This window comes from Hirundo rustica, chromosome 18 (assembly GCF_015227805.2).
Source record: "Hirundo rustica isolate bHirRus1 chromosome 18, bHirRus1.pri.v3, whole genome shotgun sequence".
Taxonomy (NCBI): Eukaryota; Metazoa; Chordata; class Aves; order Passeriformes; family Hirundinidae; genus Hirundo; species Hirundo rustica.
In genome coordinates, this window is record NC_053467.1 from 8,335,622 (window position 1) to 8,360,336 (window position 24,715).

Consider the following 24,715-nt stretch of genomic DNA (forward strand, 5'->3'; position numbering starts at 1 on the left):
TTGAAGCTAAAAAGCATTATTCCAAGTTTTTCTTTTTCGCAAGACTAATTAAGCAACATGAGTATCCTATGAGTGATACTCATGTTACTTAATTATGAGTGATCATATGCAAGCCAGAAGGAACAGAAAACAAACAGTTCTAACTCATAAAGCAGCAGTATGAAAGTCATCCAGCTTTAAAGAAAAAGCTGTATTTAATACTAAGGAGATAAAATGATCCTGTATTTTGAAGTTTATTTTCAAAGCAACACTGTATGCTTGCATTCTAAGTTATTACAACTATATTTTCTGAATCCCTATTTTCAGAACAGCTTCTCTTGGAGAGCCAACCTGTTTTCTCCTATGCTACAGAAGCAGATCTGTCTCAAGGAGATGTGCATTGCTCTCTGCAGTCCGTGACACTATCAGATGTCTGCATCTCTGCTGCATGCAAATTTTAGTTTAGTTCAGTAATTATCTCCTATGGAAAGACATGATAACAATTCCATATATAAAAAATTACATTTACACTGAGCCTGAGATAAAGACCCCTGAGTATCTCAGAACTATCTTATCCCACATACCTAAAACATGCACAAGATAAACAGATCAACATTTTGTTCTCCCCAGACACAAAGGCAACACCAGCAGGTTTTTTGTATTTTACCTCTGTGATCAACAGAAGGTTTGAAGGCTTGAAGGATCTTGGGCACTGCTATCCCCATGTCAAGCTCAGTCAGAGTCAGCTCATTCATGAAGTAGGGCAGCTAGAAGGACAGAATATAAAAAAATCTAATACATGTTATGGAACTAAACAAGTTTCCTGAGAGAAGAAAGCTCATTAAACTTAAGGAATGGACTGAGCTGCATTGTCACCAGTGAAAGAACACAAAAGAAATTGCACAAATGTCTTACTATTCTTGAATTTCACAGCTGCCAGTTTCAAAACTTTTTAAGGAGAGATTGGGCATCTGAACTTGTTTTTAAATTGATGCTGAAGTTTAGATGCTGACCTTAAACCATCAGCATGCTTTTTAGTCAAAGTATGTAAAAAGCTCAAGAATGAAGTGTAAATCCCATTTCACTGTGAATAAAAACCAAAGACTTCTTTGAATTTTAACTTCAGTCATATATTTTATCACTGATGTTTTTATCAGTGTCTCAGCTTCTTTTATCTTTGGCAAATTCTTTCATGGAACATTATCTTTTAAACCTGTATCATAGTTTTAGAAAAACAGAGGCACAGAATCACGATTTGGGTATCTATTAAATATTTCTGATTGACAGGAGACGTATCTCCTGTGAACTGACACTGCTTTGACACAGCAAAAAATACATCCAGCCCCCAGTCCCAGTCTTTCCACTGAAGATGTCTGGGTACCCTGCTGTCACAATTGTGGAAGCAGACGGGGCAGAATTAGGCTACTGATTATTTCCCAGAGCAAAGGCAGCACTATCTCACAGCTGGTGCTGGCAGCTAAATTTCCAAGCTTTTGTCAGCAAGACAACAACCTCCTTTGCCTTTAGGAACAGGCAAACTCCTCCCCAGACATCAGGAGCTGAAGGCCTGTGATGATCTGCTGCTGCTCAGAAGGGTTACAGAAAGGGAACTGCCAAGTCACTCAAAAGCACCACACCTGAGATGGTGCAGCTGATGGAAGCTGTGTCCTGTCACCCCACAGAGCTTTTTCCATAACTATTGCTCCCCACCGACCTCCTGCAAGTAGTTTATGTCTGAAGTTAACAGGAACACATTACAGTTGTGGCTCCCTGATGTCCTCTACCTTAAAAGCAATCTACGGTTTTTCAGATTTCCTCATTTATATGCAGTTCTACTCATCCCTAATGTAAATACTTTACATTAAATACTACTGTAATTTTTACATAAAAATTTGACAGATACAAATAGCCAATCCAGCTGTAGTTCATTTTAAACAGAAGCAGCAAAGTTAACACGCTGAGATCCATCAGAAACGGAACTGCCATTCCGTAGCACATTTATTGCCTTTTACATGTAAATGTGAAGTAAGTCTTTCTTGTACTATTTTAAAACTCAAAGACTGTGTTTCATTTCCTCCACAAGGAATGTATAATGCAAGCCTCCAGATCAAGTACCTTTATTTTGCTAAGTTTCATTTGGATCTTCTTTGACACTAGATCAGACCAATACTTCTCTCCCAAAAAATCCCAAAATATTCTTCCAAGCAGAGCATTCACCCAGGCCTCCTGTTCTTCTTCTTCAGCTTCCACATTGGCATCTGGCAACTGAAAATATAAAGTAGATTATTCAGCTCTTTCAATTCGATAAAATAAGGGCAGAAAAGGCCTGACTTATACAGGAAGTTCAGTGTTAAGAGCCTGGGTCAGCTCAGAACACCAAATGCTCAGCCCAGGGAGCAGCTTTACAAACACATCAGCTGGGCTGCCACGAGCCTGTCATCGTCCTGACATGCAGCAGAGGGAATGAGACCACACAGATATAGATTGACCTCTGGCAATGAAATGAGAAAGTTGTATGTAATTTAACCTCTGGCAGAAAAAGCAGATAAACCCAGAGTGGGTAGACTTATACATGTGTTTGCAGTAAGAGATACTCTCTCTTGCCAGATCTGGAAGAACAGGTACTCCACTCTTCCTTTGTTTTATCAAAAAATTAGAACCTTACATCCAGTTCAGAAATAGATGATAAACACAGTACAGGGAATCACACTCCTCCTTGCAGTGTTTGCATATAGGATTCAGGAAACTGTGTTTTTCCCTCTGCTGCACTGAAGGTTTTGTTTACAGTCCAAGAGAATTCTGTCTTGGTTTCCTTGAGAACCATCTCAAAACACCTGGAAATATTATACCTTCAGATGCTGCATCACTGACTACACACACAAAAGCCAAGGCAGCTGAAATAATTCTGGGTGTGTACGCACACTACCACAACAAAACAGGAAGTTTCCATGAAGGAAACACAACATATGAAGTGCCTGCAATGACAGAATAATTCACCACCCTCCATCATTCCAGGCAGAACTCCTGCAGCTAGCAGAAAGGCAGTGCTTTCTAAGACAGGCAGGTAGATGCTGCAGCTCTGAACATCATCTCCTGGCAGCCACTGCTTGCAAGGGCTGCAGCCTGGCTCTGCCGGGACGCCTGGTGAGGAGCCTCTGCTGTGACGCAGGTTCCTGCCAGCACTGCTCATCTATTTATAGAATGACTCCTGACACGTGCCAGATTCAGCAGCAAATCCATCACAGCTTCAGGAGTGGCTGGGGGCTAGGACATTTTTTCCTGGGGGAACACAAGAAGTGCTTATTCATTCACTACACCACGGCCTCCTATTCTCTTTTCTGGGTATTGTATGGAAGTCTGGAAACAAAGATGATGATATGAATTACAGCTTTAAACAAACAGAGGACATGCTTAACATTAAAGATGTGTTTATTATGAGTGTTGTAATTATTATTAAGGTTCTATTCACTAAGAGTGACTCAAATGCAGTCCAGGAGGCCGAAGGATTAGTAAGCGCTACAGACACCGTTCACTGTTCCCTTGGAGCACAAGCATTACCTTTTTCCCAGCTGTAGGGCTGCTGTCTGCACTGAGGACTGGACTACCTGAAGGGCTTTTCTTTTCTTGTGGAACACACTTTGCCATATAAATATTGTAGTCCAGAAGCATTTTCTGCCTCACGTTGCCAGCCAGGTCCTTGTGCTTTGGCTGGGATGTGATTTCTTCTGCACTCCCCTTGCTGCTGTTCCGGCTGTGTGTGAGAACTCCAGACTGACTGTCAGTTCTACTGTGTGCTGGCAGCACCCCTAAAATTCAAAGGAATAAAGAATAATAAAAGAATAATTTGTTCTCTGTTTAACAGAGAACAAATCTGACAGCCAAATACCACAAACACCATCATCAAACTTTAAAGGAACAAATTTATTCCACAAATATTTCTCCTGAAAAAAGACCAGCGTGATACTTTATTGCAAAGGCTAAAAGTAAATTCTACTGCTGTGTGTTTAGTTGGTCCTATACCCAAATTAGCCAGTATTTGCTATGATTCAGCACTCAGCAGGGTGTGGGACTGGAGGAGTCAGCTGATCAATAGCATATTTAAATATGGACACTCACACATGTATAACACATGGCAGAATGCCCAACAGCCCTGCTGGGGAATGCCTAAAATAAAAGTCAGGTGATTGAAATGCACCTATGACTGAAGTTGTTTGTTTCTTTTTTTCCTAATCCAATCATAGGCAGTTACAATTAGGACTGTCAAAAGCATGTAACTATTAGAATTTTAATTAGCTATTAATTTTGCATTTGCATTTCAAGAAGTTATATGCCAGAAGCAACAACATTAACTAATTTTTGAAAAAGCTTCTTAGAGAATAAAGACAGAAAAGCATGAGTCATTCAGGTTTAAAATTGTTTCAGAAGATGGGTTTAAATTAGTATTTCCAACAATTGATCAATATGATAGACTAATGTTTGTTGCTTCAGATATATATATAGATATATTCATAGATATATTAGTACAGGATTTAAACAGAGAAATGTGTTTGCTTGTGACACTAACCCTGAGAAAGCTCTATTCTTTACAGAAAACTAGAGAAGAAGGAGGGATGGAGGAGGAAAAACAAATAATAAGAGAATTGAGTCTAATACTGCAAATATTGACATCAGTTCTAACATACAGAAAAAGTAGAGACTGAACAATTAAGCCTTACAACTATGACAGGAGTTATTACAGCCACTGAAAAACAGTGTATTCAAATAAAATAGTCTAAAAATAGTAATAATATTTGAAAGCATGGAGCCAAGAGGGAAAAATATGGGGGTAAGGTGGCAATGAGAGGCCAAGGTAAGGAGAAGAGTATGTTTGGTATTGTTATTTTTTGCTTGTAAAGATCACTGTGGCACCACCAAAACATAACTTTGGTTTGGTTTTTTTTAACAGACTTCTACAAGAATACAAAATCTGAGTACCTGGCTTGCTCCCACACAAACTGGGTGGCTTCTTCGCTTCAGACTTGAGCTTTGATGCGAGAAGGAACCTTCTGAACCACTCCTCCTTCTCCCTACCCGTCCTTCCAAAGAGATAAAGCACTTGTTCCTTTTGGCAGGTGTACTTTGCTCCATCCTGAGGCTTCTTGGATTCCTCACTGTTTGAGTCCACTTTTTCAGCAGGCAACTTTTCCTCTGCAGCCTCCTTCTCAGTCTGGGCCTTGGCCATGAAGTCATCCTGTTTGGCGAGCTCAATGCAAATAGGGTATTTCTTATTCCAAATCCGTTTCCGTGCCAGACTCTTGGGAACCAGGGAGATCTGAAGGATATACGAAAGGGTTAAATGAACTTATTTTTCATTTGTATCCTCTCTGTTTCTATACTCAAGTAAAGAAGACAGGAATGCAAGAGATAAAGATCCCACACTGGATCTGCCAGTTTAACTGACTCAAAATTGCTGGTGGATGTCCAGCCCACTGCTATCACTACATCTTTGGTGAGCCAAGCCTTGGAATTGAGACAAAGACCATTTAGGCAGATTATACCATGTGGATTAGAAACTCTGTTTTCATTTAGATCATCTTATTCTCATGGATTTGCAGAAAAAATAGAAAAACCAAGAACTTTACTTCTGGGACCATGGGGAGATAAACAGATTAGGAGATAAAATAATCTGAGTCCAAACTGAGTTTTGAACAGAACTTTTCAATTTTGTTATGAAACTGAGCATTTGCAGTTGGTGACAGCCACATCAAATACGTAACAGTCAAGCCACAAGACTAATTTGCAGATAACTGTATTCTAAACTCAGTATATTTATAATGAATTAAAACAATGCAAGTGTTCAGAAGAGTGGTTTAAAAAAAAGAGGTAAAAATTCTTATGTGGGGTCTAAACTCAGCAGTGTTCTCCAAAAACTGTGGGCAAATACCCACAAATACATTTGTTTATTACAGCCAGGGCACTTGGCACTCCTGTAATCAGTTGGGGCTGGGCAGGGGGAGTACTGGAAATTTTTCTAAGATTCCATGGAGTACCACCATCAGTCAAGTGCTCCCACAGTACGTGACAGCTTTGTCTTCATGATGGGAAAACAAATTTGCAAAAGGCAGGTATTAAAGCTTTTGTTCTATCTTTTTCACTGTCTTCCTTTAATGGAAGGCAGAGCTTCCACACACTCCTTTCCTACAGAGACTCAGAGAAAAGGAGGGAGATTTTCCTCACTGTTGCCTTGGTCCCTCTCTCCCTCTCACTTCCAGTCAAGTGAAGCGTGGCTTCCTCCTACATCTGTACTGCCGAGGGATGCAGCACATTAAAAAAATCCATTCCCTTAATAATTAGGTATTGATGTATTATTTAAAACAATGCCAGTGGAATTCAACTTCACGTGGCAACTCTTGATATATGTGATGGAGGCAAACAACACATCGGAAAACTGTCCTAGCGTTACTGTTGAGGCATTTTCCAACTGCAAAAATCCCCATCTCCTTCCCCAGACTGGGGGTACCTAGAGCAGGTCACGTTCCAGACACCTCTTTCACATTCCCCATGGATGTACGTTCTCTCTGAGTGAAATGCAAACAGTGTCTCAGCTGCCCTGAGGTAGAGACAATCAAAGATGAGGCATTTTGGTGTAACCCTCAGAACAGCCCTGCAGTCATCTCAGGCACCGGGAACGAGTCTCGGAGCTCCCAGGAGTTAACTCTGCTCTCAAGTGCCAGAGGAAAATCAGCAGTGCCTTTCCCTTATTGTGCAAAAAAGGATTCTTCCAAATCCCGCTCAATCTTCCTCCCCAGCACAATCTTTTGCAAGTTAGTCACGACAACAGTTTTGTTTAAATAATGACAGAATGTGAAAATAGAGGAGTGAAAAAAAAATTTGCACAGTATTCTTTGTTAAAATCAGATATAAGTAAGACACTCACCTTGCTGTCTGTTAGTTCATAAATTTTTTGACTGACATATGTGACTTCATGCTTTGGCTCATTGTACACAGCTCTTCTAGAAATATTTTTATTGGGCTTTGAAAGTCGTAGGGTGCTGCCTTCGAGTCGCACATAGACAGAGTGAGTCAATGTAGCATGGTATGTTTCTGGATCATAATTATAAATTTCATTCATCCATCCCTAGAGAAGAAGACACTGTTAACAGGCTTTTAAGCTGCTGGAAAACCAAGAACAGCATGTGCCTAAAAACTTTAAATTATTATTTTGCCAAAGTTATTGCACTTAGTGCACAAACAGAACGAGGCAATAAATGCCCTAAGTGAGGTGGCACCACACGAACAGAACATGAGGATGAGATGTCAGCACACAGTGTTTTTTCTGATTCAGACACTGTATAAGCAGCACAGCGTGCTCTCACCTCATCCTCAGGAGCCACGGTGGGATCTGCAGACACAGGAGGCCAGGAAAAGCCACGGGGCAGGAGGGCTGAGCAGCACTGCAGCTCCTCTGCTCCCAGCAAGCTCAGACACTTTAATCACCCAGAGCCCAGGCAAAGCAAACAGCCTGTCTGCTCACAGACAGCACTGACATTGCAATCACCACAATTAAGGACTCGCTGGAAGAACCACAATGGAGTTTGCTTTCACGCACCATCACCGTTGGAGATCACTTAACACGTTGTGTAACTGCCCAGCTACAACACAGGAGTCATACATGTGGATTAATTCATTTAATTCTTGTGCTGTAAAAGAAGCACACAACAAACCAGCCAGTCCTGCTGGAACAAGCCTCTAAGTGCTGACTCTGACCATGGGGATGACGCTGCTCCTTTCTCCAATATCTGATTACAGAAATGCAGATGATAAATGGGGTAGAAGATAGGCAGGAAACTCATTCAAGGAGAAGCTTTCCTTCTCTTAACCTGCCATACAACATTCTTTGATCATTGTTTTTATATGCACATCAGAACCTTAAATTCAGCATAGTCAACGTTAATCAATGTCAACAGAAAGTGAAGGGGAGCAGAAAGTCAAATGGCACCTTTGCAAACACCTCTGTGGGGGGAAGTGGGGAGAGCTGAATGAGCACCCCAGCGTTTCTCAAAACAAAAAATTATAACTACCTTATGCAAAGCATCCCAAAAATTACTGCAAGATTTCAACTTATTAAAGAAGTTTCCACAGAAATGCAAAATTTACTTTTATGCTCATTTTCTTCCGTTTCAGCGCCACAATTTCCCACAGTAGACAGCACACACTTTCTTAGGTGCCACAGTAACAGTGATATCTGCTTTGCTTACTCCAACATCTCGCTCCATTTTCACCACAAACCCTGAAAAACCTAGATAAATTAGCATTTCTTTTATGTTCAGGAAAGATGAAGTCATTCATCTTTGCTCAGCTCCAAAGCAGATAATGTTTTTTCTTAATAGGAATGCCTATACCAGGACACACCCTTTGAAGAAGCTTTATGGGTGTTTTTTTCTTACACTGAGTTATACATGACTCCCCTATAGGAAATACAATGCACGAGGAAGAGTTTTCTATTAGCCATCAAACTCTGCACAGCAGGGCTGACGTAGGTTTGAGGCACATCCCATCTCCTTCCTAGGAATTATTTAGCCAGGATATCTCCGAGCAGACAGCAATTAATTTTCAGCCATTCCAGCTGCACTTACTGAAGCACAAGAACATCCCGTGAGTTGCCCAAAGCCACCGTGTGCGGGAAATGGAATATCCAGATGGCCACAGATCTCTGGAGCAACTCCCACCTGCCCCCCATCAGAGCTCCAAGCTATTTCTAGCTCCAAGTCTGGAGCCTGCAGCCAGGCAAACGTACAGATGGGAATTTGCTGCCTCACAAGTCTCTTGCCTTCTTCTGGAAGGCCGCCGAGCCAACACCGCACCAGCTGGCACAGAGAGAAAGGGCTGCTTGGAGACTGGGTCATTACAGAAAGCTTAGTCACATGAGCCCTTTCTCTAAGTCTAACAAGTTTTCTATTTTCAGTAGAAAGGTTGGAAACTTCTGGGTACATGTGGTACCCAGGGAGGAAGGTCAGAGTGCACCTGACATTCCTTTAACAGCCTGCTCGAGACGGAGCTGTGATGAAAACAAGGAGTGATTCACTCATCGGAATCTTGACTTCCCTGTGCCAAAGAAAGAAGTAAAAATCCCTCCTGTTGTTCTGATCCCTACCGTGTGCCCAGGCTTTCCAGTTCAAACAAACACATTAGCTGTACAATATGCCAAACACACAATTCCCACCCTGTAGTGCCTCCCCTGCTCAGCCATAGCCCAAGAGAAGTGCAAACACAGCACAACCACCAGGTTAACAGCAACTGAGAACCAAGTTTAGGTTTAAGCATTTGGGGTTTTAATTGCAGACAACAGTTGGGATGAAAGAGCACATTCCTACAAACCCTCTTTGTATATAAAATTTTAGTTTTCTGATTTCTAAGGATGAAGTTTCTTCTTTTCCCTCAGTTTTCTTTGTTACAGAGGTACACTGCGTGGCTGACAGTAAAACGTTAATGCTTCACTAAAGGATGATGCTTCACCCTAATAATGAATCTGAAAATGTGTGGCAGCTGCAGGAATTTTATCTAACAGTGTTAAACAACACCACCTGCTTTCTCACCTCAGTGATCTTCAGTTCTGTAAATTGTTTCACCTAGCTTAAAAAACACTGAGGAGGTTATCCAAGAAGGCCCTAAAGTCACTCCAAAAATCCTGCACTTTGTAAACTATTTCAGCAGAAATACCTCTGCCTCTCTTTTTGCAAAACCGAAGTGGAACAAAAGATTCACAGCCCACAGAAACCGTTTTGCAATGGTCCCAAACAGAGAAGTTGTGTTACCATAACGTGCTAGCAACAGAAAAATCCTCCCAAACTACTGAAGCAACAATGGATTTCCTTGTGTAGGAGAGGAGTGACTGCAGGATAGGTCTTCTCTGTTCCAGAGAAGTTGTGAAAATAAGAAATTTAGTAATTCTGGGAGGACAATGACCATAGTCATATGCCGCTGTGCAGCTGCTGGCCATTTGCACTGATCCTGTGATCTCCATTTCTAAAGGTCAGCAGTTGCTCCACGCTCCCAGCTGGAAGCAGGAGAATGTCCCTGGCCACCAGGCTGGGAGCCACCCTGAACACGGAGCTGGCTCGGGTCACAGCCACAAGCACAGCTGCAGCCACTGCTCCAGCCCTGGGAACGCTGGGCTCCGTGGGACACGGCCACCTGTAAAAAAACAGCTTCAAAAACCCCCACACCCCCAGTTTGATCCTCCTCTTTCCTGACTCTGGGCCCCAGCTTTTTTATTCAGACTGCAGTTCAACAGAGTAATTCATGTAGGAACTGCACAGTCAGGCTTTGTAGGGACCAACATTTAGTGTTACTTGTTTAAGGTCTGAGGTGTGTTACACCATAACCTGAGAGGAGAGGATGGGGAGAACTGCAAAAGATCCTTACGAAGGACCCAGAGGGCTGAGGGGCACAGACCAGGTCAGTGGGTAAAAATAAATTAAAATCATTACTTATGATATCTTCAGATACATAAAAACATCAGCAAAAGCCACTTTCACAATACAAGCCAGAATCTGGATTAAAACTGTCCCTGAAGTTCCTTAGTGATATTAACTGGTTAACAGCCATTATTATTAAATTATATAAACAAATGCTTTAGCACCAAAATTTTTTCAAGACTACTGATCACTCAAATCACACTAATTGTCTTAGTATCCCTCTTATTACCACTACTTTATAATACTTCAATAGTAGTTTGCTCCTTAAATGAGGGGAAAATATAATGCATTTTTTGAGCTTCATTCACAGGGAATCCAAAGACACAAAAAGATCTGAGGTAGGAGAAGCAACCATCACCTTAACTGGAAAAAAACCCAATTGTCTGCCAGAGGCCACTATCAAACATGAAATCCCTTGGACAGTACTCAGGAACAGCACACTGATAAAAAGCCTCCTCTTTCTGTACAGCTGTGGCTCAAAACCTCCATTTCTCCAGCAGGCACACTGCCACTGTCTAAAAGTTCTTTCTAATGGAAAAGGTAAACTTATATTTTCCATTTTAGCTGTTACTTAAAACCTTTCATATCAGCCAGCACAACACAAGAGAATGCGCAGCTGAAAGGCCAAGAAGGAAGTTAGAAAAGACTAATGGATTAAAGGAAAAAATGTGGGCAGAGAAAACAAAAAAAAAGATAAGAAGGAAGCCAGAGAACTGAAAACTAAGGGAATAGGCAGACACAAAAACATGCAATGAAGATGCAGAGGTTTTATGCATTTTCTGGTTGGGGGGATGTTATCCCCCAGAACCAAGGACATTTGACTGAAATAAGTACAGACACCTATAGAAACACACACCAGCACAACAGAAATTTACCTTTTCCCACTGCCAAGGAACAGTTTTGTGGGAGACAATAACCTGTTCAAGTATTTCAGCAATTGCTGAGGGGAATTCTGCACTAGTTTTCTAAACCTGGGAAATGCCAACTTCTCAAACAACGTTTACACGGGGGAGAATGCACACTTGTACAAAAATAGCCTGACAGCAGTTTGGCAGAATCCCAGCTCCTTGAGCCCCATATGAGAAGATCTTACTTGGAGCATTTATCATAATTGCAGGACAGCAGTCCAGGCCAGAATACCAGACCAACAAGTTCTGAAGAGAACATCTTCATGCAAGAGCCTCAAGTTTGATTTGCCTATATTCCCCTGAGTTTTGTTAAAGATTAAGTCTTTAGCTGCCTTTTCAAAGGATCTAAGCTGTCCAATACTCATTTTGACAGATGCAAATAGAAAATAGTTATATGAAGCGGGAATAATAACTTGCAATCTGCTAAATCATATTACATTATGTTCCACTACAATATGGGCACTGAGCTGGTTTTTAAATTCCTGAAGCATGTACATATTAAAGACAATTACTTTGCGTGTTATGAGCACAAGAAATACTCATCAGGTCATAAAAACCATTAATCTGCATTTATACAGACTTCACACTGCTCGTTTCTTGCCTACAGCCATTTTCCTAAGATGTAACTCCTCAATAAAAGCATTAAAATATAGTTTAAAGGTTCCTGACTAAAAGCTGACATCTCAGAGACAGCCTAACACCAGCCAATAATGAACACCAGGGTTTTCACCAGCCTTCAGGCACCCAGGAAGGGTCTTGGCTCCAAACAACAAGGACTGAACTGAAAGTTTGTAACAATTTGTACCTGGAGCAGCAGGTAATGCAATTGGGCAGACAGGAGTGCTCAGTCTGAATTCACTACAGCAAATAATAACCACAACTCCTATCATTCACAAAAAAAGGGAACACCAAGGTAGAATAAGGGCTAGACATGCAATTGCCACCTTTATGCAAGAAAAGTAGAGTTTTATATTATGTTTCTCTATCTTTTCAGTTATCTAAAGACACATGAAATTAGCCATCAATACACTGTAGATTCTACAGTACATGCAGTATATATCTGAATTTAAATTCATTAAACCTTTGTGCTGTTGCAATTGGAGACGCACCTTCAAAAAGCTCAATTTAATATTTACACAAATATAAAAAATGCCTTCACAAACACTCTGATAAGCATGTGATATCAAGTGAAGGTTACACCATCGGCTCTCAGAATAGCTTCTGCTGCACTTCAGAAACCTGTAGATGTCTTACTATGCAGAATTCTTCAATTGGGAAAATTTGATTTTAATTCATCACAGATGGAGATCAGAAGGGCAGGACAGGGACTAGAGGCAATAAAGGAACAGAGGGGTTGGATGGATCACAGCTGGACAGGCAGCAAAGCGACACACAAAGTGACAGCAACTTGCAATATCTCAGCAACAACTGGAGGGCCGAGAAGAGGAAGGACAAACTTTCATTTAAACCCAGCTCTCAGACATTTGCTGAACTGTAATTCCTCCTCCCATCTCAATTAGCTCATGCCTGAGGAGGACCCACATGCTCTCCAACTCCCTATCTCTGCTTGAACACAATGCTTTTGTCTCTGCTTATGAACAGACCAGACAAACAAATTATTGCCTAGACAGCAAAATATTCCAGAAACAAAATACATCCCCCAAAATGCAGCTTCAAGCACAAACATTATTTTACACACTAAACTTTGACACTACTTGCTCTCAGTAGTTCAGCTGGATCGTTTCAAATCTATCAGCAAAGCCATTTGCCCTTTTACTTTTGAAGAAATTCCATTTTCTACATATCCCCAAAAACACTGAAGTCTTATATATTCTTGGATACTGAGCCATTTGTGCCCCTGCCAAAGTGAGTTGACCCTAAAAAACTATTTACAAATGGGGACATTTCAGCTCATTTACACCCTCAGGATAAATCTAGCTTACTCCTTTTAGCCAAAATAATGCACACACACACACAGAATGCCATAACCTCACCTTCAGTATTTCAGGTTCTTTGATGTCTAGAGCTCCTGTATTCCATCGCTTTTTCATGCTTTTATGCAATTTGAGATACTCATGGGTACGTGGAGTAAGAAGCCAAATCACACAGACAGCTACCATAAATCCAAGGGCCATTCCAAGTAAAAGTCCACTTAAATAGCCAGGGAGAGGGATAGTAAGGTAAGCATAGACTAACAGTATTAACAAGTATAAAGTTTTCACTGGTATTTTGGGCTGTTGCACATCCACATTATTTTCATCTTCACTACTGAGCATAGTAACAGTTTCCTCAGTCATCTCAGGACTGACCACAGTTTCAGCAGGTTTATCAGTTTTGCTTTCCTCCTCTAGCAAGAAAAAGTCTTCAGAATACAGTTCACAAAACTCCTCATCCTCCCTGCTCACTAGTGCAGACAACGAACATTTTTCAAGTACGAGTGAAGGTTTTGACCCCACATCCTTTGTGCTTGCAGACTGAGAGCTTTTGGTCTCCATCTCTTTTGCATTTTCTTCTGCCCCTCTTGACTGATCACTCTTAGTCAGGTTAAAGTCACCCCCAAAGAAATCCCCTTCCGAATCACACTCCTCTTCCTTAATGCTGTAGTTGTTATTGCTTTCCAAATGGCCATTCAAACTGGAAAGGTTTGAGAGTTCTGAAGCACTTGAAGATAAGGCTTTGGGCCTGTGGCTACTACTTTCATCACCCATTATTTTACTGAGCAGCTGAAGAGGCTCATAGATCACCTCAGAAAGGCGTCGTTTTGTATCTTCAATTTTAGCCTCCATTTCAGGTACTTTAAAAAAGGAACGAGTGTCAGAGGGGGATGTTAATGGAGAGGAGGGGGCAGTTTTAGAATCACCACCTGTAGCTCGAGGTTGAGTGAACTGTTTGAACAGATGCAAGTTCAGTTTTGAGTCGGGTGGCCTGTAAGACACAGCCTCAGACTCCTGCTTAGAAGTGTCTGTAGATAGAGATTTCACCAAGGTTTTCATTAACTGTCGATGGCGCATCGGTGGGGTGGGTTCTTTTGGTTCCACTTCTGTTGAAAAGGACTTGACTAACCCCTTAAAAGGCTTTGAACTAGAAACTGTGGATGAGCCGCTAGAGCAGACAACTGATCTGGAAGGGGATGAGGATGGGGAAGACAGACTGGATTTCTGTTCCACAGGTGGTGCTGCTGCACCTGACGAGCCAAATGTGTGACATGAGTGTGACGATGGAGACAGGACTGGTGGCACTGCACTGAGTATTTGGGATGGGGAAGGAGAGTCCAACAGCTTTACAGTTTCTGCAGTTGGCAGAACTGCAGGCGATGAGGACAGCGGTGATGCAGAGTTGGCCATGTTAAGCGAGGTAGCTGGACCAAAGAGGTCATGGCCGGTATGCTCAAAGCAGAGGTCTTCCTTGGCTTCAAGTGCTGTTACAATGCTTTGGTCATCTAGTTCCTCATCAAGAAACTCTTTAAACTCCTCTTCCTCCTCTTCTTCCTCCTTCCCAAATGCAGAGAAATGAATAGTGATGGTTTCTCGGGAGACAGATCGTTGGACCTGCACTTTTGGCGTTGACTGCTTTGAGGACATTTCACCAGTTTTCTCTGCATGGCTACTGTTCCGACTTGTCATTGCAGGTTCCAGAGATGTGTCAGAGACTGGGAAGAAAACATAACACACGTTAAATGCATTCTCCCCCACTTCAAACACCCTTATTTTCAAGCATTAAGCCAAACACAATTTTACGCAGAGAAAAAAAAAAATCCCAAACCAACTCACACCAACTAAAAAACAAGAAACAGGAGATACTTATGCTCAAAATTACAGATCTAGGTTACTGTGTGCTACTTAACATATTTCCACATACCATAAAATGGCAATATTAAAGCACACCAGGCTGTTAAAATTATCTTCAAGTGCCCTGAAATTACAGTCCATCTCTGAAGCATCATCCTTCTATTTTCCCTGCCAGATGTACCTCTGACTTACAGAGCCCCATCCCACCCCAACACACTGAAATTCTTCACTCCTAACTCTCAGTCCCTTCTGCATGCAACACTTAATGCTTTATACCTTATAAATAAAGAAAATTTGAAACTCAAAGCAAGGTCAGAAATACATAAAGGTCATCATGTGGGAAGCACATTATTTAAGCATTTTACTGACTCATGATTTTATTGATTCATGAAAGTGAATTTAGCATATATTTACATGGGAAGGAAATAGCATGCATTTAAACCAAGGCACTGGTGACCATACACAGAGATGAACCAGGAATGACAAGATTAGCTCTGCCTCTCCAGCTGGGAGGCAGCACTTTATCTCCACTGCCACGACAGCGAGTTTACCACTTTGGTAACGGAATTATTCTTCAGAAGCTGTTAAAATGCTGTAATCAAACTGTCAAGCTGAATTAATGCGAGGCCTTTGCTGACGTTTAAAGAGCAGTTCAGAAGAATGATTATGTGGTGGTGAAGAAATTGCACTTCACAAACAGTTGTGATACCAGGTTGTATTATCCAGCAAGCCAGCGCCACCTGTTCTGCATCATCATCCTACTAAAGGCTGTAGCCTTTTCTACTTCCTAGCAGAGCTATTCATGTAAACATTTTTTAACCTGTCACTAAACTAAGCTGGGTTAAACATTTTAAAACAGCAGATCTTTGCTACACAGCTTATTCAGAGCGAGTATCTGTCCACAACTTCCTACACACTATAGTTGTCCATTTTATGGCTCCTAAATTGCTGACAATTCCTTGCTTCTTCCAGCATTTGTGAACTTCCCAAGCAGGCTGTACAGAAGGGGCTGCATGTTATCCTGCTTCATACAAAGCCTCCAGAAATTGCATTTTAAGGGTTTGGTTGTTATTTTTTAAGACTCATTTCTGCTGCATATGACAGGGAGCCAGTTTGAATTCAAAACACCAAAAAAAACATTCAGATCCTGGTCAAGTTTTCACTTGACATCTCACCCTCGCTCTGACGACTGATTAGGAGACAAAAATTCTTCCTAAAGATCACTTCTGACTTCATCTTTTACCATGGAACAGTTTTCTTTTGTCCTCCCCAAAATCCATCTGACCCATGCAAGTAGAAGCATTAACAGAGAACTTTCAGTGATGGAGATGTGCCTCCAGCCCACCTGGGGCTCAGCAGGTTGTTACCTTTCTTACTACCCCTGTGGATCAAGTAGTTACTTATCCAAATAATTAAGAACTCTAAGATACCTGAGTTTACATATACACTTATCAGCCACCTGTATGTGTAAGTTGGTGAGTGCCAAGATTTGTAAGAAATCTGCTCTCTCATTTCCCTGCTGGATTAGCACACCTGGGAACCACCAGCAGACAGAATCCCTGCTTCTGTCTGCTGTCCACCAGGGACATGGCTCCATTTCACATAGTTCAGACTGCAGATTACCAGATCTTTTGGACAAAACCACCTAAAATTATTTTGGAGAGGGGAAAAAATACTACTGGACAAGATATACATCCAACTTCATTTTCACAGTGCTAGGCCAACAGCTATCACCTGTTTAATATTTTGGCCCAGTTGTGAAACTGCAAAACTAACACACCAAAATTCGAAAGTACAAAAACCCTACACATTTTCCAGGTCACTGAGCCATCACAACACTATACACTAAGGAAGGAAAAAACAAACAATAATCATACCCCCACAAATATAATAACAAAATCCCCCCCTTGCACACAATGCTGTTGACATCAGCTTGACCCTTTCTCTTCTGCTGTTCAGCATTAACCATTTATCAATAATCTAGGAAAGCAGGAGAAAAAGATTAGCAAGTTTTCCCCCCCCTCCACCCCCCCCAGTGAAAACTCAGCGAACAGCCTTTTCACTGTGGCATTTTGTATCAGCTAGAACTTCCTGGGTTTGGATAGCTCTTTAACACACTGTGTTTACACTGAACATTAATTAGCTCGTGTTTAAACACCAGTTGCCATGCTGTGCTAATGCAGTGCTAATGACCTGAAACAGATGAACTTCACTTGCACACACCAAACGTACTGAAAAGAGATTTTACTGCTTACTGAACAAGCAAGAATTTAACATCATGATAAACTTAACAGAGAAAAGAAGGAAATTCTTGATTAGCCAGCATTTGCCTACATTAAGCAGGTTACTGTACCACGAATTATGTCATATAAAAGGACATGTTTCAGTCCATTCCTGAACACAAACTCTGTTTTATTGTGGAAGATTTGGGCATTCATTTTGTTTTTCCTTCCCAAAGTAGATGCTGAGAATTTTTTTCCTTGACAGCTCTTTCAGTAGGTGTAGGTTTTGGTAAAGCTATTTCATCAGGCTCTTCAACTATACATTTCTACCCCTTAAATCATTTTAACAGATTCACTTCTTACTCATTTCTGACTACATTTTCCTCAATCATTTCCTTCCCTTACTGCTCAGCTCTTCTCTCAGCTGTTTGAAGACCTGATGTTCCAGCCTCACCATCTGAAGTGGCACAATTCCAAACTGATTGTTTGCATATTATATTGGTATTTTCAGAAACACAGGTTTTCATTGGTCCTTCTTTAAAGGCCACACTGCTCCCCATTCTCTGGTTGCCTCTTCAGGGTTTTTCTGGTGTTGACTCTGAAGGATGCAAGGTATCAGTTTTATTTATGTGGCAGGCAGATCTGAGTAAGAGGCTTCAAATGATTCAAAACATGAATTTTTACCCGGAAGGGAAGAATGCTCTTCAGAAAATAATTCCTTTCCCCTAAAGGTTTGAACTTTGGATGCTGTTGCAGGGTGGAATGAGATAGCTGCCAACACGCTGCTGCCTTTTCCACTTCTGACCTCAAGGCACTGCATCCCCATCTCCCACAGAAGAGCAGTTTGTAATCCTCACCTACAGCATTGCTTCTAAAGCTCCAACAAGAGCAAACCCTGAGCCTGGCAAAGAGGGAACGCAGCAGCCTGGGACACACAACACTCCTCACCGCCCCTTCCTAGGAGCAGCAGGGCAGCAGTGCTGGAGCTGAGGATGCTTCTGCCTGGGTGACGACGTCTCCACACGCTGTGATGCATCTGGTGACAAACAGGGACACCCAGGGAGAGGCCAGGTGTAGAAATTGCTTCCTCCTGCTGCTGAGGACTCCAGGACGGTGTAGATAAATGTAGACGAGAGATCTCTGAAGTTAGGTTTTAGAAGATGAGGTTTATTGTAAGGGATGTGGGGGCCTTGCTCTGAGCTGCCAGGCTGCAGCTCGTGGCAAGGCCTAGGAAAGTGGGGGAAGGGAGAAGTAGGGAGAGGAAATTCCAAGAGAGGAAAGTCCTCGGGGAGGGTGCAAGCAAAGAGAGAGCAAAGAGGCCGAGCCACCTTCGCAGCCCCCTTATAAGGGGTCTCGAGGTGGGCTGGAACAGACTTGTGCCAATGGGGTTACAGATACCTGATACTTCAGGGGAGGGGTACAGGTGTGGGATGAACCATACATTGAGGGGTGAGACAGAACATTCCATTTGACCTCTGGGTCTGGCTGCAGGTAACCTTCAGATGGTCACATAACTGCTTTCCCAGACATCCAGTATCTAATACATCTCAAACATCAAAACTTACTTTCAATTCTATCTCACCTACAGGTTTCTCATTCTCAGAATATAGGCAATCATATTTATAGGGTTTTTTGGCTTCCTCCTCCCCAACAGCCAGGGATGGGTTAGGCCATGACACCTCTTGTAAGGCGCTCCTCCCCAGCAATGACTAGCTGGGAGTCCACTGGAAGAGCCAAGCACCCAGCAATGTGTCCTTCTGCCCAGCAGCATAAACACCCTCCTGTTCCTCTCCCCTGCAGCGCACAAACACACCCCACCCTTCCCCAGCCCCAGAAAGCACCTGTTCACAGCCCTGAGAAAACACACAGCCCCATCCAAGAGCCTTGGAAAATTATACCACCAGCTTTATACAGCAAAGCAATTATCTTCACATCAACAATTTAGAAAGCGATTCAAACAACAAAGCAGCAAACCAGGAACTAACTTAAAAGGTCAAAGTTGCATATACCACACTTAGTCACAACCATTCAGTTGGAGAAACAGGCTGGATTGGGTAACTAAAGTCACACATTTTGCAGCAGCCAACTACTCCAATCATGCTGCTATTACTTGTTGCAACATCTTCATGAGGGGAAAAGGGTGCACAGCACACAGTAGTAGCAAAACACTTTCAGAAAAATGGGCAAGGTTCAACACTTGTATTTTTGTTGCTACTAAACACAGACCAAAAAAAGTGTTTTCTACAAAACAGAAATTCCCTTTCTCCTAAGTAAGGGAAAAGCCTTACAGGTGATTAAACAGCACTGCAATACTTTCCCCTGTATCTGTCAGTTGCACCAGAAGAACAAGTCCTAAATGCTGTTCAGGAAACAACTACATTGATTACTGATAATGCTACAATTCAACTCCATGCAGATTGCCACAGCTGTTCCCAGGGAAAGATGTTCTCACTGGTTGTACCTCTGCTTTCCCCAGTAACCCTTCTGGGCCAGCACTCGTCCAACAGACAGCTCCTGCTTTGGCAGACTGGAAAAAAAAAACGCTGTTCTTTAGGATTCATGGGGCCTTTTTTTGTCATTTTGGGTTACATGATAGTAATTTTCAAGTGTCAGACTCAAAACATGTAGACACTTCATACTCTAAATCTACCCTCCATTTGGCAGGAAAGAGAAGTGATATATTTGTTTTAGACAATCTTTGCAGCCTCCATGTGGAGTGACAGATTTTATATTAACAGGAACATGATCCCACTAACATATCACAGCCATGTTCCAAACCAGGCCAGCAGCACATTAAATCTTTCCCAGACTGGGAACACTTTCACAAGCCAATATGATCTGAAATTCGTATTTGCTCTCAGAAGTTGTAGATTGTGTTTGATTTACTAGAGATTCAACCCGTATCTGCCTTCCAACACAGATATGTGGGAGAACTGCTGCAGTTCTTTATACGTATTTTAAATAAGTAACAGAGTTCTCAGCATCAGACAAAATTTTCTGCTGAGAAGTCTTCATTTCAGGTCCTTCAAAATGAAGTACAATATTAGTAAAAAGTACTACTTTGCCAGAGAAGTAGCCTAGAAAGCCAATTCCCATTTAGCCCAGAATGCCCTCCCCGAAGCAGAGAGCACAGCTGCTGAGACATTATCTGTCACATGGATTTCAGCTCATTCAGCAGATCTATACCATAAAAGACCAAAAAAAAAATTTAAAAAAGGGGGGGGGGGATACAAAATGCAAAATTCAACGTTCTTTCCTATCCCCATTCAAATTTCTAATTATCATCAATTAAATTCCCCTGGCATCTCCATGAGTTAATGTATTCCACAGTTAACATCTATTGTTCCTTTTACATCCACTAGTCATTACTTTTAAATGAACTACAGAGCCAGGGTTGGTAATTACTATCACACAATAGCCCTGTGAAACTTTCCTGTCAGGGATCCAGTTACCCAGCCTGGAGATAAGGCTTTTAACATCAGTTTCCATCAGGAGCAAGAAGGAAGTTCTGCTTCACTTTCCAAGTTCATGCAACTGGATTTGAAATACAGAGGTGGGGGGAAGAGGGGGGAAAAAACCCAACAAAACCTTAATTCCAAGGGCAGAAATGATAAAGTTTATATCAATATCAATTATTAAATATCAATATCGACTATTAAAAGACTGTAGTCAAATGTGTTGAGCAGAAGCCAATCCCAAATCATGGTCAAAATGGATGGTGCCACCCAGTATAAATCAAAATACACACACAAAGCACATACCCCTGACAGAGTAACCCAGCTCAGCACAACTAAGCTGGGTGAGGGGTAAAACACCTCCAGCAGGAATTCTCTGAGCATCATTTAAAAAAACCCAAACATCTTTGTGCAAATGCTTTTAAGTTCAGAACAATTTAAGTTAAATAATCAGCATTTAAGCATGCTTAGGGATACTTAAAAAGAAGATCCTAGGAAAGATTTTAAAGTCTTGTCAATGAGATTACACTTCGAATGAACTTATATACCTATCAAAGAGATGAGTAAGAGTCATCTTAAGTCCAGGTCAGAAAAGTCAAGTAAAATTGCAATGGCAAATAAGGAGTCTTCAAAATTACTGGAATTTTGTTGCTGCTGCTGATGTTCCCAAGCTTGTCTTTACAACACTTCAAAAATAATCAACCAAAAGTTGTTTCATGTTAGCTAAGCAAGTGTATTCTATATTAACATTTTCCCCAAAGAGCTAAGAAAGGTCAGCTACCACATTAGTTCCTCTGCCTTTACTGATAAAGAATAATTACTATTTCCTATTCTCCTTCCATGACACACCACTTACCAAAAACTTAAAAAGCTGCACTACAGTCCCATTTTAACAAACACAAAAAGCTAAGCAGTTAAAGGTTCTCCAGAAACTCAGAAAAATCTGATTTCTTCTTATCTAATACTTTTCTGAAGGTTGAAGTGAAGCAGTAATTTTAAGACATCCAAAATTTTCCCTAACAGAAGAAATAAAAGAAGTTTTTAGGCAAAGCTCTGGTCTTTGGAATAGATTCAAACTGCACCAGAGTGTAATTATATTAAAGAACATTTACTCCCAGTTGGCACAATAAGAATGAATAAAAATTCTAGTACATACATTAGCACTTTCTCCATTCACGCATTCTCCTCCTATGAACTATATTCTTGTTTATCACTTGTAATTGCAAGTAACATGTAGCACCTTTTCCTTCCAAAACACTCATATTCAACAGTTCAAAGGGACCTTTTATTAGTTCCCAGAACAAAACAAAATACATATCCTCCCCGCTCACCCTCCATCACGGATTTTGGGGTTTTAGTCATTTCCTATAACATATATTGCTGTCTTTATCATCATGTTAAAATATATGTTTTTTCCAGGTAGCTGGTTGCTAGCATCAAAATTACCTAAAAAACTAACGTGGCCACAATTGGGAAGAGAAATGCCCCAGAAAAAGAAGAGTTTACAGACCTAAATCTGAAGTGTCTGCAGCAAGGGATTCGGAAATGGACACATTAAAACAAGGGCTAACTCAGAGCCAGCCCAAAGCCAGCTTTTCCCACTTTTCAGTCACCCTGGCACGTCAAAGGAGAGCAAAAAAAGCCCAGCCTTAAAATTCTGAGCAATAAATATATAACTGCTGCATTTGCTCTCTTTTAAAAGGGAGGAGAGTCTACATCAGAATCTTCTGGCGGTGCATGAGGTCTGCACCTCAACAGAACATGTTGGATTTCTGCGATAATAAATCATCAAAAGCTTACACATAAAAAAATTTACATCTTGTGGAAAGGGTAAATAGTGAGGTAAAACTGTACAGAATTGTAACTCGCCCTCTTATCTCGGTGGGAAAAAAGAAATCACCTCCTTATTAATCTGATAAAAGATTATCTAAAACCTCTGTGGATTAGTCCACAGCTGAAAACTGCCCACATCTCCGATGAAATTAAAGGTCACTATGAAATCTTTAGGGGAAATTTTGACCGAATGACTTAGAGAAAAGCATGTTTCCAAAATTAAGTAAAACAAGGTGCCCTGAATCCTAAATTAAAAAGGGCTTATCAGAATTGTCTTTTTTCCCAGTGCAAATACACATCAAGAGGTAAAACTGCCTACAGGTAGCAAGTGAGATTCAAGGACTTATATTTACATTCATTTCCCTAACAAAAAAATTCCATCAATAGTCACAGTCCCTGCCAAGGTAAAACGACCATCACACATCTTCATATGAAAAGGTGCTAAAAATAAAAAGGCTTGTCCACGTGAGGCTAAACTCAGATAAACAGAGGAGCAGCACCAATTAGTAACTCAAACTCTAGGTCCCCATGTAAAATGTAGTTATGAGAGAAATTATTAAAAAAGGAATGAAATCTACAGATTTACCCATAGGTATCTGAAGATATCTCTTTTTTTCAGGGGATTTTTAATGATCGATCAAAATTCATATTTCTTACGTACAGCCTTCATTTTAATTTCATGTTCTGCAGGGGATTAGCATGCCAGGTGCTTTATGGCTTTTTAACCTGACAGGACAGAACATAGTACACAATCATGGTTTCTTTAGGTCTCAGAGATATTTTCAAAATTACAGAAGGGGATATTCTCTGGTATTATTAAATAGGACTAAAGCATTTAATACTTAGAAGAATTTCGTTTTCGACCTAGCACATTCCTAAGAAGCAAGGTAATAACTCTTCAAATAAAATAAACCATTAGAAAAAAACAGGCAAAGATCTACAGACCAGGCAGCTGGCACAAATTGAAACAAGACTAAGCAAAGCAAGGCTATTTTCAGAAAGCTTAAATTGTCTAGGGAAGGGAAGAGGGCTGCATTTACATTTAATACAAATAAAGTATTCATACCTAACTAGAAAGGCAGTTGTACTTAACACATGAAAATGAGTTATCTTAAGGCATCTGAAGAGCAAGCTGCAAATATTAGCATAGGGAACTGCAGTTGGAGGGCACATTGATTACAGTTGTTCACCTCCTTGCATCTCATCAACCCAAGGAAAAGTGTCTTTGATAAATGCAGAAAATGCATTTACGACAGATTCCTCAGAAGCTTCTGCAAGCGTAATCCCCAAAGGGTTCAAAGGACAGAAAAGGTTAGGAAAAGGACAATAAACAGGACTTCAAAACATGCAAGTCTTTTCAGAGCTGCCATCAAGTTTGAGAAGTGGCAGGACAAAAGGAACTCAACTCAAAAGTCAAAACTTTTCTGCAAAGTTTCTTTAAAATAATTGTTCCCAGCACCTAAGAAAGGCAGTTCTGCCAATCACTCCATGCCGTGCAATGAGTGATCTCTGCTGTCACTGGATTCCATGAAAAAATTAATGGAGAAAGGTATTACCACCATTTCCTGCTGCCTGGAAACCGCAAAAAACCCCATAAATCAGCACCACATGAACAGAAAAGCTCTTTGTGATCTCATTTTTTGGAAGAAAATGGACTAGAATTCCAGACTTCTCTAAAAGTCCTGTGCAGGTAATCATGTTATTTTTAGTTTCAGTATCATTAGGAGAATGAGAAAAATTTTGCTTTAACTTACCTGACTGAAGAGCAGTGTTCACACAGATTATGCAAGAAGTAAGATCATAAAGGGTCACTAACACCTTAAACCAGCAACAGCAAAGACCAAGAACCACACTAATGCAGTTTGAGAATTACAAATATTCTAGCAAGAACCGTGCAGAGATCATAAACTACTGATGAACAGTTTCTGTACTTAAAATACTTTAATTCACAGAAAGATCCACAGGTTAACAAAACAAACTCTAATGAATCCTTGTCCTAAAAATAGCCAGAAAATAAAATTCAGCTTTGGAATTGGTGAGTGCCAGACATTTCTCTCTGCTTAAGGCAACACT

At 41.0% G+C, this 24,715-nt stretch overlaps 1 protein-coding gene across 3 annotated transcripts in view; it reads right to left on the reverse strand.

The window, feature by feature from the left end:
• TEX2 (testis expressed 2) overlaps positions 1 to 24,715 on the reverse strand; it is a 46,011-nt gene that overhangs the window by 12,084 nt on the left and 9,212 nt on the right. For all 3 annotated transcript variants that reach the window (XM_040081601.2, XM_040081599.1, XM_040081600.2), the window contains exons 2-7: positions 13,339 to 14,993; positions 6,896 to 7,096; positions 4,954 to 5,290; positions 3,538 to 3,785; positions 2,095 to 2,244; positions 647 to 746 (exon numbers count right to left, since the gene is read on the reverse strand). In XM_040081601.2, coding sequence (XP_039937535.1) covers positions 647 to 746; positions 2,095 to 2,244; positions 3,538 to 3,785; positions 4,954 to 5,290; positions 6,896 to 7,096; positions 13,339 to 14,967 — 2,665 coding nt within the window. In that variant the 5' untranslated portion in view covers positions 14,968 to 14,993. The remainder of the gene's footprint in view (positions 1 to 646; positions 747 to 2,094; positions 2,245 to 3,537; positions 3,786 to 4,953; positions 5,291 to 6,895; positions 7,097 to 13,338; positions 14,994 to 24,715) is intronic.